Source organism: Mytilus trossulus, chromosome 1, assembly GCF_036588685.1.
Source record: "Mytilus trossulus isolate FHL-02 chromosome 1, PNRI_Mtr1.1.1.hap1, whole genome shotgun sequence".
NCBI lineage: Eukaryota > Metazoa > Mollusca > Bivalvia > Mytilida > Mytilidae > Mytilus > Mytilus trossulus.
Window position 1 is genome coordinate 6394321 of NC_086373.1, and position 16023 is coordinate 6410343.

Below are 16023 nucleotides of genomic sequence, written 5' to 3' on the forward strand. Positions count from 1 at the left end.
TTTTCATTTTCATTGCTGACTAATGAGTTTGAATGGCTCTTGTGTTTCTTTTTTTGCAATTGATCATAGTAAATTGGTCGAAAAAGCTATTGTTCAGTTCGAAAGAATTACAGTAAAGTATATTAAACAGAACATAAATATGATTTTGTTTTAACAAGTAAAACATTTAATTTCTCGAAAGCTAGATCATGTGTTCAATGATTCTTTAACGTTTGGCTTTTATGTTGATGATATTGTTACATCTGCAAACACTGGACATTTAACACACATTAAATTGTAAGAAAACCCGCTAAGGATGTATTCTTCTGACTCTTCAGTCTCGTTCAGTCTCGTTGAAATCTTGTTCTTGAATTATTTCCAAAACATGTAATAGAAGTGGAAAGTATCAATAATTTTTAAAAATATTATAATCAAACATAAATCTGTGAAAAATTTTGTATTTACAATGAATGATTTTTGAGTAATCAAGTTTTCAAATTTTACGTCGAATCAAGTCAGTATTTTTAGCCAAAATTTTGAGAAAATGAGTGAGGGATACAAAAAATGATTTTACAAGAATCATGTACATCCCATATTATTTTTGTCTTTTCTTGTTTCTTAGATATGTATTTTTTTAATAATTTTTAACAAAAAAGTTGAAATAATATGCATTTTGTTCTTTAAACTGAGAAAAATCACAAAAAAACAAAATTGACAGCAAGGTAAATTTTACACAAAAAAGAGTCAAGATATGATAAAACTGTCTTATATTAACACCTACCTATAGTTTTTGTAAGTAAACATTATTCAGATTGGTTCACTTCATCTTCAAAGAAAGTATGAAAAAAAGTTTAAATGTGGAATTGTGATTTTTTTCACGATAATAACCCCAAAATAGGTATAATGTAAAAATCGATGAAAAATGGGAAAATCATCAAAATTGGGCATTTTCAAAGGGCTGTAGCAAAAAAAGAAATGCACCACAATATGATTTTTTCTTCACCAATTATTTTGTTACAGTCTTATAAACTCAAATATCAGGCTTAGAAAAAAAGTTTAATTCTAGAAATTTTTGGCTCCTCAGAGGTGTACATCCTTAATATCTTATACTCATATATATAATAATATATGTTGACTCGTTTTAATTTTAGTAAAGTGTCAAATCTTTTATATTAAGCAGACACAATAAGTTGGAATGCTAATTGTTGACATCATAATATACAATATAACAATTTTGTTCAGTTGTCACGTTCGTCGTTCATGGAGAATTACACTCCTTACCAAATCTACAAACGTTTCTCCAACTAAATAACCGTTGTAGCAAAACTTCACCTTGTCGAAAGAATGTAACTCCTCCAGATCATAAATCATCTTAAATGACAGAGACATAGCAATATTTTCTGAAATGAATAATGCATTTACAGAACGGATACGCCAAAGTTGGGAATAAAACTGACATATTTACGAATTAACTAACAGCTCTTGCTGACGTTGGTATTCTCAAATGTAATTTAAGAACATGACAGTTGTCTGTACTTCAGTTTAGAAATTATAAAGGAACAGCTGAAGTTTGATAAAAGTTGATAATAACTGAATTTTGCTATTTTTTAAAGTTCGTCTTTGGGCATCAATCTTCAAATGTTATATTGGGTTTTATATTTATTTACAACTAAATATTGGCTTTTAAATATTCGGTTTGATGCGTTCTGATGAAAAATAATAAAAAAAAAAACGGTTCTGAGGACACATACATTTTAAAAGTGATTCCTTTATTTTTCAAATTTCAGATTTGATACATATTATTTAAATCAGTATAAAAACAAATAGATATGCAATCATAAATGTTAACTATATTAGAACAAAACTTAATGATGGGATGTATGAGTACCGAGTTATGCAAAATATATATAAAAAAATGGACAATACAAAAAAAATGTTACCTGAAATTTTTTACTTCAATGCCATCATGTATTATCTGATACTGTATACTTATCAACTAGGTATGCAAACTTGTAGTAGTACACATTTATGTCATATATTACAAACCAGTGTCTAAAGACAAATCAGTATATATATATATTTACATAAAGGTTGTTTGAAAAGGAACATAGGAGGAAGAAACACGTCTACAGTATTGTATATGTATTATAAGTATATTTGCCATTAGCGTGACAGAATTACACAAATTCATAAAGAATGCATATTTGATATTTGAGATTCATACATACTATATCACTTTTAATTGAAATTCATTGAAATAGACGAAAAATAGTCTATAGTATGGACGTGTTACGGGTTTGCAATCCGTTGTCCTGAAGGTCCGTAAAACTTCCGTATCATCCGGGGGATACAACGTCCGTAACTATTTAATCTGTGTATCAACAGTTACTTTTTTTCATTAGTTTTATAATTTTGGTTTTGATAAATTCAAAAACGCTTTTTGAAAAGAAAAATGCTCAAAGTTATAGTCTTGGCCGCATGGTCACTGTAGAGACAAGTGGCAATAAAATCATGTTCCGTACATTTCCTTTTCAAGGATTCTCTCCATATTAATGACATATTTATTTCTAATGATAGACAACTGGTTCCTTGTGAGGACTTAAAGTTGCATTGTCGGAAATAATGGTCTGTATTTGCAGCGCTATTATTGATGTCTAAGTATCGTAATAATGGTTTCGGTAAGTGACATAATGCATGTAACAATGCAAGTCATTGTCGTTATTTAAGCATATTAAGCCGATGCACATTTTACTAGCTCGTACTGTTAATAAAAATTGGATTGAGTTCCATCAATCAACAAAATGGTGATATGAAATTATAATTTTGTTTGGAGTTTTTATATAAGCGTTCTTGACCGATGAACGCAAAAGCCTTGTAGATTCAATATTTGACGAAAGTTGCAAGAGTAAATTATACTTAACTATATCCAACGTAAAACTAACTTAATACTAATTAAAGGAATCCTTACATAATTCAATGAAATGAATTATACTCGTTACGAAACAAAGCTATATTTTCTTTTTCTTTCTTTACATTTCTACCAAAGACAACATTTGCCAGATGTATTTCTTATACATTTCGAAAACTGTATTTATGATATTCTGTTTAAAAGTTGCTTTTATCAACTTTTCATTTCTCAAGCGTCATTGTGCCTTATACAAATGATAATAAAAGTCCAGAATTTGTCGTACATCTTCATGTTCTATTCGCAACTGTGTTCTTAGACTTAAATAAAACATATTTGTATTTTCTACATGAAAGGTTTGATAAAATTTATAATGAATAATACAAGGATAACTTAAAGCGGGAAAACCTTAAACATTAAAACGGGCTTGCCACAAAAACAGGTTCAACCCACCATTTATTCATAAAACGCCCTGAACCAAGTCAGGAAAATGGCCATTGTTACATTATAGTTCGTTTCTATGTGTGTTACATTCCGGGATTGTGTTTCTGTTGTGTCGTAGTTCTCCTACGTTTGTTACGTTTCCCTCATTTTTTGTTTAGAACCCGAATTTGTTTGTTGTCCATCGATTTATGAATTTCGAACAGCGGTATACTACTGTTGTCTTAATTTGCATAGTAAATACAATATACGAAAATTGTCAGAAAATGTTCAAGTGAAATGGTCAGCGAGTGCGGTTGTTATAAAGATTTATGTTTGACAATGTGAAATGTTTTCATATCGGTCAATGCAAATTTCATACACTTTATGAGAGATAGTAGTATATCGCTGTTCGAAATTCACGAACCGATTGAGAGAAAACAGATCAAGGCTAAAAACGAAAACTGAGGGGTACACATCGAATATAAGAGGAAAACAACGAAACAGCAGAAACAATGAAGGGCAAAAAAACCCCAAACCCAATGAAAACACACAGAAACGAACTATCAGATAACACCTACCATTTGCATTACTTGGTACAGGACATTTTAAGAAAATGGTGGGTTGAACCTGTTTTTGTGGCAAGCCAAACATCCTGCTTTTATGGCAATGTAAAATATAACACTAAAATGACATTATTACATGGCAAGAATACAATACAAATAAATGGATGAGAATTAAGGACAGAGAAATACACAAGTTAACAATACAATAGAACATAGGATAAAGTAGTAGTTATTAAATGTACCCGGCTTATGATTTAAATTACGCACTCAGTCAGTTTACGTATATCATATCGAAGAAAAAGCATGAATTGACATAGTTAAAACACGCATATTACATTTGCAGGAGCATATTAAGAATTGCATATCAAATAGTTCTCTTAAATACAAACAAGATATAACAAGAAAGCATTCAGATCTGGATTTGCATTATATGAACATCAGTTTTGCACAGAGCTCTAACCGGTCTAGTCGTATTTTACCACAGGATTAAAAATTAATCTCTTTGTTGTATTTAATTATTTCAATCTTAAAATTGATAATTACAAAGTAGTAAAATAGAAGGTTAAGAACTATATATTACGTAACAATTTATCCCTTTTTTAAATGTATTAGCGTACAACCGTCAGAAACTAAAATGATATTAGTCTATCACAATGTCTATCAATCGGTACATGATGTGATTTAATGAAAACTATTTCTTTGGAAAAGTGAAAGCTTTTCTGAAATCGCCAATTGTTTCAAGTCATTAATCTATTTTAGCAGTTGATTTGGTCGAAACAGGCAAAACAATTTAGAAAAATCAGACATCAAGGCTATATCAACTAGTACATTTGAATATACTAATTTATTTGTCAGAAAGCAATTCTGCTTTATATATATAGGTTAACTAGCTGCTGCATGTAATTTGTTTATTTAATGTTTGATAATTTCGTATCACGTATTTGAAAGATATGTCTAACATACCGTTGACTTTCAAATGCTTGACATTGAGCGTTCATTGTGAATAATAACCCCTAATTACGCTTTAGACGCATGCAAATGAATAAACATGTTAGTTATGTTTTATGTTTGTAGTGTAACTTTAACATTTCATATGCATGCACTTTGTTGCATAATTAGTTAAAGTGAGGGTTGGAGCTGGCATGTCAGTAACTGCTAGTAGTCCTTTGTTAATATATGCATCATTGTCATTTTGTTTAGTACACTACACCAATACACTAACTGACAGGCATGTAATCCTACAATAAAATTGAGAAAGGAAAATTGGGAATGTGTTATAATACCTTACTATTTTTGAAAAAAAGGTTATACTTATGCTTTGAGGATACATGGTTTATAAAGCAAAATTTGCTTGTTTGTTTTTTGAAGTGAAATACATGTATTGCCATTCCATATTCGAATGAATACTGTTTGTACCACTCGGTTATAAATCACACATTTGACTTTTGGTTTTGGGTAAGTAGATTATTTAAAATAAACAGACACAAATAATGCACAAAAAGCAAATGTGTCGGACAAAATTCAAAATAATCGGAAACAAACGTCGAAAATAAACCCATCCCGTACATATTTCCCGTATCATACATTCATCAGGTCTATGAACTCATGAATTATTCCGCGAAAAACCTGGATACTATAATAGATGCGCGATCAAATGTTAGCCGTAACATCATACATATTCATTATTTCATATTAAGTAATTCATCAAAATACAAACAAGAACTTGTATGTACTAAAATGTGCTATCAACTTCCGGTACATTATGTGAACACGGACCTGTCTAGTTATCTTCTGTTTCAATCCCTATAACGTAATTTACAGATTTCAATCTATAAATTAATAATTGTCAAGGATAATATATCAAATCTGCGAATGACAATTCTCAATGTACCGAAAAAGAAGGTTAAGAACTGTATATTGTAGTAAAATAATCATGTTTTCCTTTAACTTTAAATGTATTGGCATTCAACTGTCAAAAACAAGATTTATATCAGTTAATCTCCATGCCTGTCAATCGTAACATTAAACAATTTATTTCTTTGAAAATATAAAAGCTTTTCTAAAATCGGTAATTTTTTTCCTTCATTAGATTATTTCAGACACTGATTTTGCGTTTTTTTTGTTTTTTTTTAATATCAATCTTTGTCCTTTTCCTGCATTGAAAGACAGCACAAACATATGCTGTGCAATGAAAAAAAGATGTGTTTTTTCTAACGTCGGATATAAAATCAACCTGATGCAAATGAAAATCAATTCAGATATGAACAAATCTGTGACGAAAGTAAATCGTATTTTGAATTTCAAAATCAATCAAGGTCATGTATTATTCGTTACATAGTTTGCTAGTGACCTAATACGGTCAGTAAATTTCATATGAGGTGATAGCGCTGCCTCCCTACTAACATAATATGGAATAAACACGGTCTATACGCGAACGCTTTCAAATCAATCATCTTCCTAGAAATGTATGGGAGGTGAGATAAATGTTCATGTGAACATGCACTTGCAAAAGTTAAGTTTATATAATCTAGGCCAGATGTGTAGGTCCAGTGAACTTGAAATTAAAGATACTGTCGACACAGTTAAATCTGCTTCATATTAAGACATTTTTCTCGAAATCACTACTGATGGTAGGTTAAATACCAAACTTTATTACAAACGTGATAATTTTAATTTTCCTACAATAAACTTTCTATTTCTGTGCAGTAACATCCCAGCGGCACCAGCAATATGGAATATATGTGTCTCAATTAATACGTTACTCTGGAGCTATACAGCTACGTTTGCATAGGTACTATTTATACAAATATGTGGTACTGGAAATACACTTTTAATATTCAGTACTATTGTGTTACTTATGAATTATTGTAATATTTTTAAAAGTACCTGTACTTGATTTGTACTTGAAATTTAAGTACTACAGATTTTTGGTTGCACGGTTACATTTTCAGCATTTTGAACGTTTGTCTTTTTCAAATCTCATGAAGTTATGATGTTCAAACATGGACTACTGTGATCATTGTTGGTATCATTTTTGTACCAATATTTTGAGTACAGATCAAGTACTGGAAAATGCAAGTACCTAAATATTACTATAATTTTAAAGTAAAGAAATAGTACTAAATATTACAAGTAAACTTCCAGTACTGCAGATTTTAAGTACAGAAATAGTACCAATGCAAAAGTAGCTGTGTAGCTCAAAGTACGTTCATTTTGTTGAACGAGGAATGCTACTTTTTCAAAAGCTGATAAGACAGGGCTACAGGGCTACGAATCAATCAAATGAAGGTCATCACTCAAGAAATTTTACGGTCGCCATCATGACCAGATTTGCCATTATGACACAAGTGTTTTAGAAATCATATCTTATATTCTTCCTCAATGATAATACCCTTCCATCATTACCGAACTGTGCAATGAAATAACACGACGGGTGCCGAATACGGTACAGGAAATGCTTACCTTTGAAGAGCACCTGATTTCACTTCCGGTTTTTAGTGGAGTTCGTATTGTTTTGTTATTTATTATTGATAACTGTTGATGTAAATGTCCTTTGGTTTTGTGTGTCTTTGTTTACTCCTTGGTTTTGACTGTTCTTGTCTTCTAAAATGTTTAAAAACAACCCGATATAACAAATTTGTATAAAAATCCGATTTATAGAAATGTCTTCTAAGACAGATGAGAGCTTATCTATTCATTATGATATAACCAAAAACCACCAATAATTACTTTTTCTAATTAAGGTCAGCTTGATAAATTTGTAATTGTCGTAAATGGTTCCAAGCATTAATGTTTCTCAGTTTTGATATGCAACGAGTTGACTGTAAACAATATTTCGTTTCTACTTAATACTTTAACAATATGGTGTGTTGGAAGCAACTAAGGGTACTTAATTCCTCAGCTTTATCTCTCAAATAGAAATAGTAAAAAAGAGGCCAAAAATACCAAAGATTACTCAAAACTCAAGTTTAAAATGAGAATGTAAATGGGGAATGTGTCAAAGAGACATAACCTGATCTAAGAGCAGCTCAATAATGATTATGCTCTGTATGCTTTCCTTTGTTCTGTTGCATTTTAGTAAGAATGTTAAATCCACGAGAAAACTTGGAAAAAGACTAACAAAACTAATGCAGACAAATCCATTGTCTATGCTGGAAATCGAACTCAAGAACCTTAGCATTTTAACCTACCCGTACACCAGAAAGCCTGGATACAACCTCACTGGTGATCTAATATATTTAAACATCATTCTGTTCAAAGTATATTATAATGATTGTGTGACGTTCCTAATTAGATTTTGTGAAGCGTAAATGTCTTTTTGTTATCTAATCTAGAACAGCTGGGATGTTAAATAGTTATCCCATTCGGCCTTGATGTAAGAATAATATGAAAGAAAAATTAAGCATTTCTAAAATGCAGAATGTTAAGATATAAATAGGAATTGGTAGAACTCCGAAGTACACATTGATGGTATTGTATCTGTCCTAAATCAGTGTGTGTTAAGTTATATGACTGTATTAAGTAACTCAAGTTGTGTGTCAGGTCTAAGTTATGTGTATGGAAGAGATAATTTTGACATATGGTCTATTTTCGAGATTGTATGTCCAAGTCTAAAAATGTAAGTTTGCAGAGGAAAACCTTGAGCTGAGAAATATATATGCTACAAAATAGCAAGTTACTTTTTGTATTCAACCACCAATTATCAGATAATGGTTAAAGCTTCTATACAGCAGAACATACCTGACAAAATGTCTTTCAAAGTTAAATTTAATGATAAGTATTCGTTGCTTTAATTAAATATTTATCCTCCCAAGAAGCTTTTATATTTATTATATTGAATCCAAGTTCCCAATTTTAACTATAAAAACACTAATGTCTACTATTTCTGTAATTTATAAGTATGATGTTTATTTCTCAATAGGATGAGGGAGTTATTTTAAGGATATGTTTTTAAGATATTACATTAATTGGCTCAAAGCTAAAGGAAGGGCAATTACCAACTGATTTATTTTGCTAAGAACGTTGTTAAAGTTTCAAATGAGTCAGATACAATCCTTAAAAGCCTATATCTAAAATTAATCTAACATTCAATGCTTACATTAAATCAAAAGGCTATATCCTATTTATTTTGATGTCGGATGGACTTTGTAAAAATATGATTTAATATGTGAAAGAAGAATTTATTCTAACTCAGTTTTAGAAAAAAGCGCACAAACAAAATCAAACCCCAACTTGAATGACCAATGCAATGCACAAAGGGTTGAAACCCAAAGAATAAAACAATTATGCCTGGCGATGAATAAAACACACACTTTCAAACGAGTGGCAAAAGATACACGACGGAAAGTCAAACTCATAGACTAAAAATAAACCGAAAACACCTTGGCGAAACATTCAAGTTAATACGATATTTTCGAATTTTCGTTTCCTATCTTGATGATCCAGTCAGAATGTTTTCGATTGAAAGAAGGCTTGTTTGAACGTATTTCTATTGTGTTATTGTTACTGTTTTTTTTTGTATGAAGAAAAAAGGTATATGTTTGTGAGACATCTTGAGTAAAATGAATTGTTTTTAATCCTCTTCTTTTCTATTTATTTTGGGGTTTTTTAATCGCAGATAAGTGTTATACCTTCCATACTATGATTCATTTTATCAATTATCAATTATCTTTATCTGTTTAATTGGCAATATGTTATATTTTTCTTCTTAAATGTGTTGCAGACATTACAAATCGATGTTAAATCTGTCACCTTTATCACATCTGGCGTTTTGTATATTATTCGTATCTATTACATTTCACTTTCAGTAAATACGTATATTGAATACGATATTAAATAAAGATTTAACGGAACCAGAAAGAGAATGAATCTTCTGTACATTGTGCTTACCTTGCAAATGATATTTGATACCAAAGTATGGGCACTGAGGAACGACACGAAAGGTAAAGTTCTTGTAACAATATATTAAAAATATTCTGACTTAATAAATTGTGATAAGTTGAAAAGAAAGGGTTTAATCAGCACCTGACTGTTCTCTATAATTAAGTACAACATTGTACAAAATATAAACCATTTGAATTTAATATTCACCTAACTTTTTACAATATCACTCATTCAGCAACTCAAACTAACGGCTTTATTTATAAGAAAAAATCAGCAATCCAAACACATATTTATTAGTCGATAACCAAAAATAACCTATGAATTACAGCCTCCTGGTTTGGGACTGTCACATACGGATTGTGGCAGTGTTAAACATGTTACAGAGATTTGTGTACTCCTTTAACCTGGGATAATAGTGTCATAGAAAAACATAGAAACAAATTTAGTCACAGATGGCTTGCTTCATTAGATCAGCACATAGCAATAAAACAACTAGATTCAACATACCAAACCAAAGCTGCCAGGAAGTTTCAAGCCAAAAGCACTTCATAAATAAATCATGTTTTTCCTGATTGACGTCTCTATCAGTACACATCAAACGCATGAGCTTATAAGTATGCCAAACATAAGTTTTACGGATTAAGATTTCATTAAAAGTCTGTGAGAAGCAACACTCTATACAGTATTTTTATGCATATACTTGAATTTACTTCCGTTTTGCTCCGTTCATCGAGTAAGTTTTAATTTCAAGTCTGATTTAAGATTTGACAAATCTAATTACATTGAAATGCATCTTCCACCTGTTAACATAAATCATACTTATTTCCCATAACGACAAACACTTATAGCACGTGCTATAAACTAGTATATTTGTCATTTTGTAGAATGGCCATCGGAATCGAGACACATGTATAAACCAGATACTTTAGGATTCGATAAGGTATGTTTGTAAACATATCATGAACTTTTCTTATATATATAACTTTTTTCATGCTTATTCTTAAACGATACTGTTTGAGATGTATCCATGTTCCCGGTGATAGAAACCATTGGAAACATATTAAACACGAATACTAATAATCTATAAAATTATGAAACTAGCAGTGCTGTAACGGTGTATGATTATATGAAAAAAAAGAGGGACGAAAGACACCAAAGGGACAGTCAAACTCGTAAATCCAAAACAAACTGACAACGCCATGGCTAAAAATGAAAAAGACAAACAGAAAAACAATAGTTCACATGACACAACATAGAAAACTAAAGAATAAACAACACCAACCCCACCAAAAACTAGGGGTGATCTCAGGTGCTCCGGAAGGGTAAGCAGATCCTGCTCCACATGCGGCACCCGTCGTGTTGCTTATGTGATTACAAATCCGGTAAATAGTCTAATTCGGTAGGTCAAATTCATGAAAGGGAAGGGGATTGTAGTTACGACGTAAGGAACATATCCGATATCATTTGTGAAACGGTTATTCCATAACGGTCAACCAACTCGTGATGGCGTCCGTAAAATTTACGAAGGGATGAACTCATCATAGATACCAGAATTGAACTTAAATATTTGCGCTTCGTCTACAAAAGACTAAACAGTATTGAGTTCTTATTAACTATAGTAAAATAAATTCTATGTAACATAAAAGCCTTGAATATCTTTGTCCTCATATTTCTATAATCATTTTATATACTTAAAGTACATTTTACTTAGTATAGTCTAACAGAAGGTGCTAATATCATGTTCCAGCTAAAATTAACAATTAACACGCATAGACATTGAACCAATCAACAAATCACACCAACATTCCCTAATATCTAAAATGAAAAAATCATTAGACACAAAAAAACAACAACAATTTTAGGTACTTTTATAGAGGGAAACCGCACTGTGTGTGTTGACAAAAACCTCGTTTCTTGCCAGGGTAAATACCATCATGGTAAACACCATCTAAATTCACTCTGAGTTAACAATTTCATAATCTTGATAAAAACACAGTTTGCAAATAAAAGATAAGACGAATATCATTATACAATACTAGAACACACCCGTGATATCGCGGGTCCGTGACTGAATTAAAATACATAACTATGCGTATGCCTTATTTTAGTATTTTAGTCATCTGATAAAGTCATGCCGATTATAAGATGCACAGTTTTCTCTACTTTCAAAATCTTTCTGTTTCAACCCGTCGAACTGGAACCTATCATTTATTGGTAATATTAATAATTTGAAAGACAAAAGGGCCTGGAATGGAATATATTTTACTCAACAGTATACAGCAAAATTTTAAATACACGGTTTGTTGGTGCGCCTGTCAGATGCGGAACGTACAGATAAGGTAATAGGTCATAGGTGAATATACTATTGGTATCGGTGTCGGATTCGATCCGGAACTTCTTAATTATTGGCAATATTAATTACGTGGAAAACAAAGGGCCTGAAGTGGTGTAATTTTTAATCAACACCATTGTACTATATATGTTATATGTAAAGTTGAATTCTTTGATTCATCGTTTTTACGTGATGACGGCTGACAAATTGGACATCGTAATTTTAGTATTATAGATTTTTTTGCAGATTTATATTCTTAACTTGGAAAGAAGACCAGAACGACGAGAAAGAATTGAGAAACTACTAGCCGAATTAAAACTGGACTATTTAATATTTAGTGCTGTTGACGGAAGGTATATGAATAAAATGCCAGATTAGTTCATCGATGTTCAAAACCGCGTAGTATACAACGATATACGACTATGGAACCACGTATTATATGTAAATAAAACCGCGTAGCATACAACGATATACGACTATGGAACCACGTATTATATGTAAATAAATTCTTTGTGGTCATAGTAAAATTCATAAAGTCACGATTTCAGTAGTGATAAACGCTGTTGTAGATATTCTTCTTTCGTAAGAAACACCAACGCACATACATAGAGCTAAGCATATATTATTGTCCTTTGATTATTGAGTGAACATTATACACTTGTATCATAAGCTTTAACCTAAAGATTTATTCACGTAGTAACACCATTAACACTTCCAATGTTTTGCACCGGATGCGCATTAAGTTATCATTACTAATCAGCAAATTAGTATTAACAAGGAAATTTCTAGCACATACTGAACTAATTTTCATATGCAATCATTTATTCTGAATGTGTTTTTTTGCAAACAAAGAACACAATACAACCAAAGCTGATATAAAGAGGTTTATGATTGCAAAGCAAATACAATTTTCGAAACTAATACCAATGCTTTCTTTTCAAAATTACTCAACGATTTCAGGAAGTTAAACCCGGAAAAGTTAGACGAACTTGGCGTTACAATACTACCTGGATATGAAGACATGTCACTAAAAAGGTAGTATAATATTTTATCACATATTCATTCACTATATAATAGTTATATAATAATAATAGATTATGATTTAGTTCGCCAGACGCGCATTTCGTTTTCATAAAACACATAAGAGACGCTCAGATCAAAATAGTTATAAATTAAAGCAAGTTCAAAGTTGACGAGCATTGAGGACCGAAAGTTTAAAAATTCGGCTAAGGTAATCTATGCCATTGCTTGGATACGAAAATCCTTAGTTATCCGAAAAATTCAAAGTTTTGTAAACAAGAAATATAAATGACCGTATGATTGCCATTCATTTAAACACGGAAGTGGTGACTATTTGGCTGGTAAAATCCTCCAGAACGTTACGTCCACCAGTTGAGGAATCGACCCATGGTTGTAAATAGTTATCAAAGGTACCAGAATTATAATTTTATACGTCAAACGCGGTTTTGGTCTACACTATACTCATCAGTATTGCTATAAACAAACATAAACCCATAGGTACAAAAACAACTCTTTCGATCAGATATCGTAATAAAGAATTCAGGCGAAAGTTAATTTCAAACAATAGTAGCTGTTCTCTTTGTTTAAACAAACCCAAAACAATCTAGATTTATTTTAATTTTTAATTAATTTTTTTTTCATTTAGAAACATGACTTATGGCGAAGTCGGATGTACTCTAAGTCATTATTTTATATGGAAAGATGTAAGTTATTAAAAAAGGATAGCCCTCTTCTCTTTCTCCTTCTGCTCCGAATTCCCCCCTTCCTCTTCTCCTCGCCATGATAACAGAAACGATGTTTTTAGTTATATTTAAAATATTTCATATTCCCAAAGTAAGAAAAGAAAAAAAACTGAAATATGTTCAACCTTACTAACTCAATCAAATTGATATGTAATAACCACTCTTGTGGACAGTTTTCTCATTGGCAATCATACCACATCATCTTTTTAGTATCTACATTAATCATCAATATATAAAACTTTACCTGACATGATCAAGCTCTGAACAAATGTTTTGTTTTGTTTCTTTCTTAGATGATTGCAAACAATTACAATAGGATTTGGATTATTGAAGATGATGCCTCTTTCTTTCCTATGTTTCGAAAACAATTCTCAAGAGCCTTCGCAGATGTTGAAGAGTTCGTTCCATACTGGGACCTAATGTAAGTTTACCTGCAGATACATACAAGTATATTCTAAACAGAAATACCCGTTTATTATTTTCTAGATTACAATTTGATTTACTCGGAGTATAAAAGAGACTTTTGTTTTCACTTTATTATCTGTCAACATGTATAGAATTAGGCATGAGCGAAACTAAAAAAACATAATACTGAAAAAATGTTAAAAAAAAAATCATCTCGAACTAAGGTAAGCAAATTCTTCTCCACATGTGACACTCTTCATGTATTGTTCGTTTATTCATTCCGGATAAATAATGCAGCGCCAGAATTTATAATTAAATCAATCGGCTGAGTTGAGAGATGATTATACTTTTTGCACGTTTATAAGGCTTTGTAATAAAATCCTCGCTGATGGCCTGTAAATGTGCAAAATACCCTCAATTATATTTGTCTGTCAACATTCTCGCCTTTCATCCGAAAACTTAAAGAATATATAGGTATGACATAACCATTCGCCTATGGATGTTATACTAAGGTAAAAAAAATAGATACAACAAATATCAAGTAATAGAAAGAAAATAATGAAAGATGAACATTTATACTAAAAAGACACGACAAAAACAAAACCAATCAATAAAACTAACAAGATAACTTAAATAAGTTTGTTTTAAAGTAAATTTTCTCTGTTTTATACAATCTATTGCAGGTTCCTGGCACGTAAGCCGATGGAAAAAGAACCTGAATTATTTGTAGAAGGTACAAAATATGCTAAATGGCCTGGCTTTTCATACTGGGGATTGTCTTATGCAATTACAAGAGGAGGAGTGGATAAAATAATGAAGCAAAATCCATTACGGAAACTTGCACCAATCGACGAATTGCTACCTATCATGTATAATAGACATCCAATGTAAGTCAAAGTACAGTCAAACTTATCTCTGGTTTTTTTTTACAAAAAAAAGCTCATTAATTCATTCTCTAAACAACATTTTCTTAAAGATATCAGTTCAACATCGTGATAAGATCTTGAATATTCGAATTATCTAAGCTTATTTTGATTGCTTGATAGGTAAATATGTATTGTTTTGCAGTAATGCAAAATGTTGGTCCTACCAAAATGATTGTGAGGACATAGTATATTGTTCTGTGTAGGTAACGCTACACAACTTGTAAACTGTATACTTATGCATATTTTACTAATACACTGTATTGTTTAAAGTAAATAAAGAATAGAATGGGTATTGTCTTGCAATATAATTAAGTTGAAAGTTTTTTTTATGAATTCTTTTCAGGCCCGAGTGGAAAAAGCTTTTCAAGAAAAGAGATTTGATTGCAGTTTCTATTCATCCATTATTGATCGTCCCATCATGGTGGTTTGGAGAAACAGAATGTATTTCCGATTCCGAAGTGTCAGAAACAGTTTCAACAGATATAAAAGAATGTTCTTAAATTATACATTTAATTGTCATTTTTGTTTTGTCATGTAAATTAAAAATATTCATTTGAAATCAGTTATATTGCTATTGCAATTTTTCACCGATCCAATGGTGTTACACTTTTTGACACAAAAAAAAGGTTGACTATATACATTTTGTACTATTAAACAAATCAATCATTTCAAATCAACAATATTTGATCTGTTGAAAAGATTACGGTCTTGGTGACTTCTACGGAAAATTAATGTTTAACACGGTAAGGATCAAATTCAACTAGTAGCTTTCTTATTTAACTTTTCCACAATTTTTACATTATCGAAACTGAGGCTCAGCAAATTAATTCCTTGAAATGTGGAC

General features: G+C 31.0%; 1 protein-coding gene across 1 annotated transcript in view; it reads left to right on the forward strand.

Moving 5' to 3' along the window:
• The window catches only part of LOC134699112 (glycosyltransferase 25 family member-like), a 57732-nt gene extending 42053 nt beyond the window's left edge, over positions 1 to 15679 (forward strand). Inside the window, exons 2-8 of the mRNA XM_063560804.1 lie at positions 10638 to 10693; positions 12332 to 12438; positions 13046 to 13120; positions 13752 to 13809; positions 14142 to 14269; positions 14937 to 15140; positions 15523 to 15679. Of these exons, the coding sequence (XP_063416874.1) occupies positions 10638 to 10693; positions 12332 to 12438; positions 13046 to 13120; positions 13752 to 13809; positions 14142 to 14269; positions 14937 to 15140; positions 15523 to 15679 (785 nt within the window). The remainder of the gene's footprint in view (positions 1 to 10637; positions 10694 to 12331; positions 12439 to 13045; positions 13121 to 13751; positions 13810 to 14141; positions 14270 to 14936; positions 15141 to 15522) is intronic.
• The last annotated feature ends 344 nt before the right edge of the window (positions 15680 to 16023 follow it).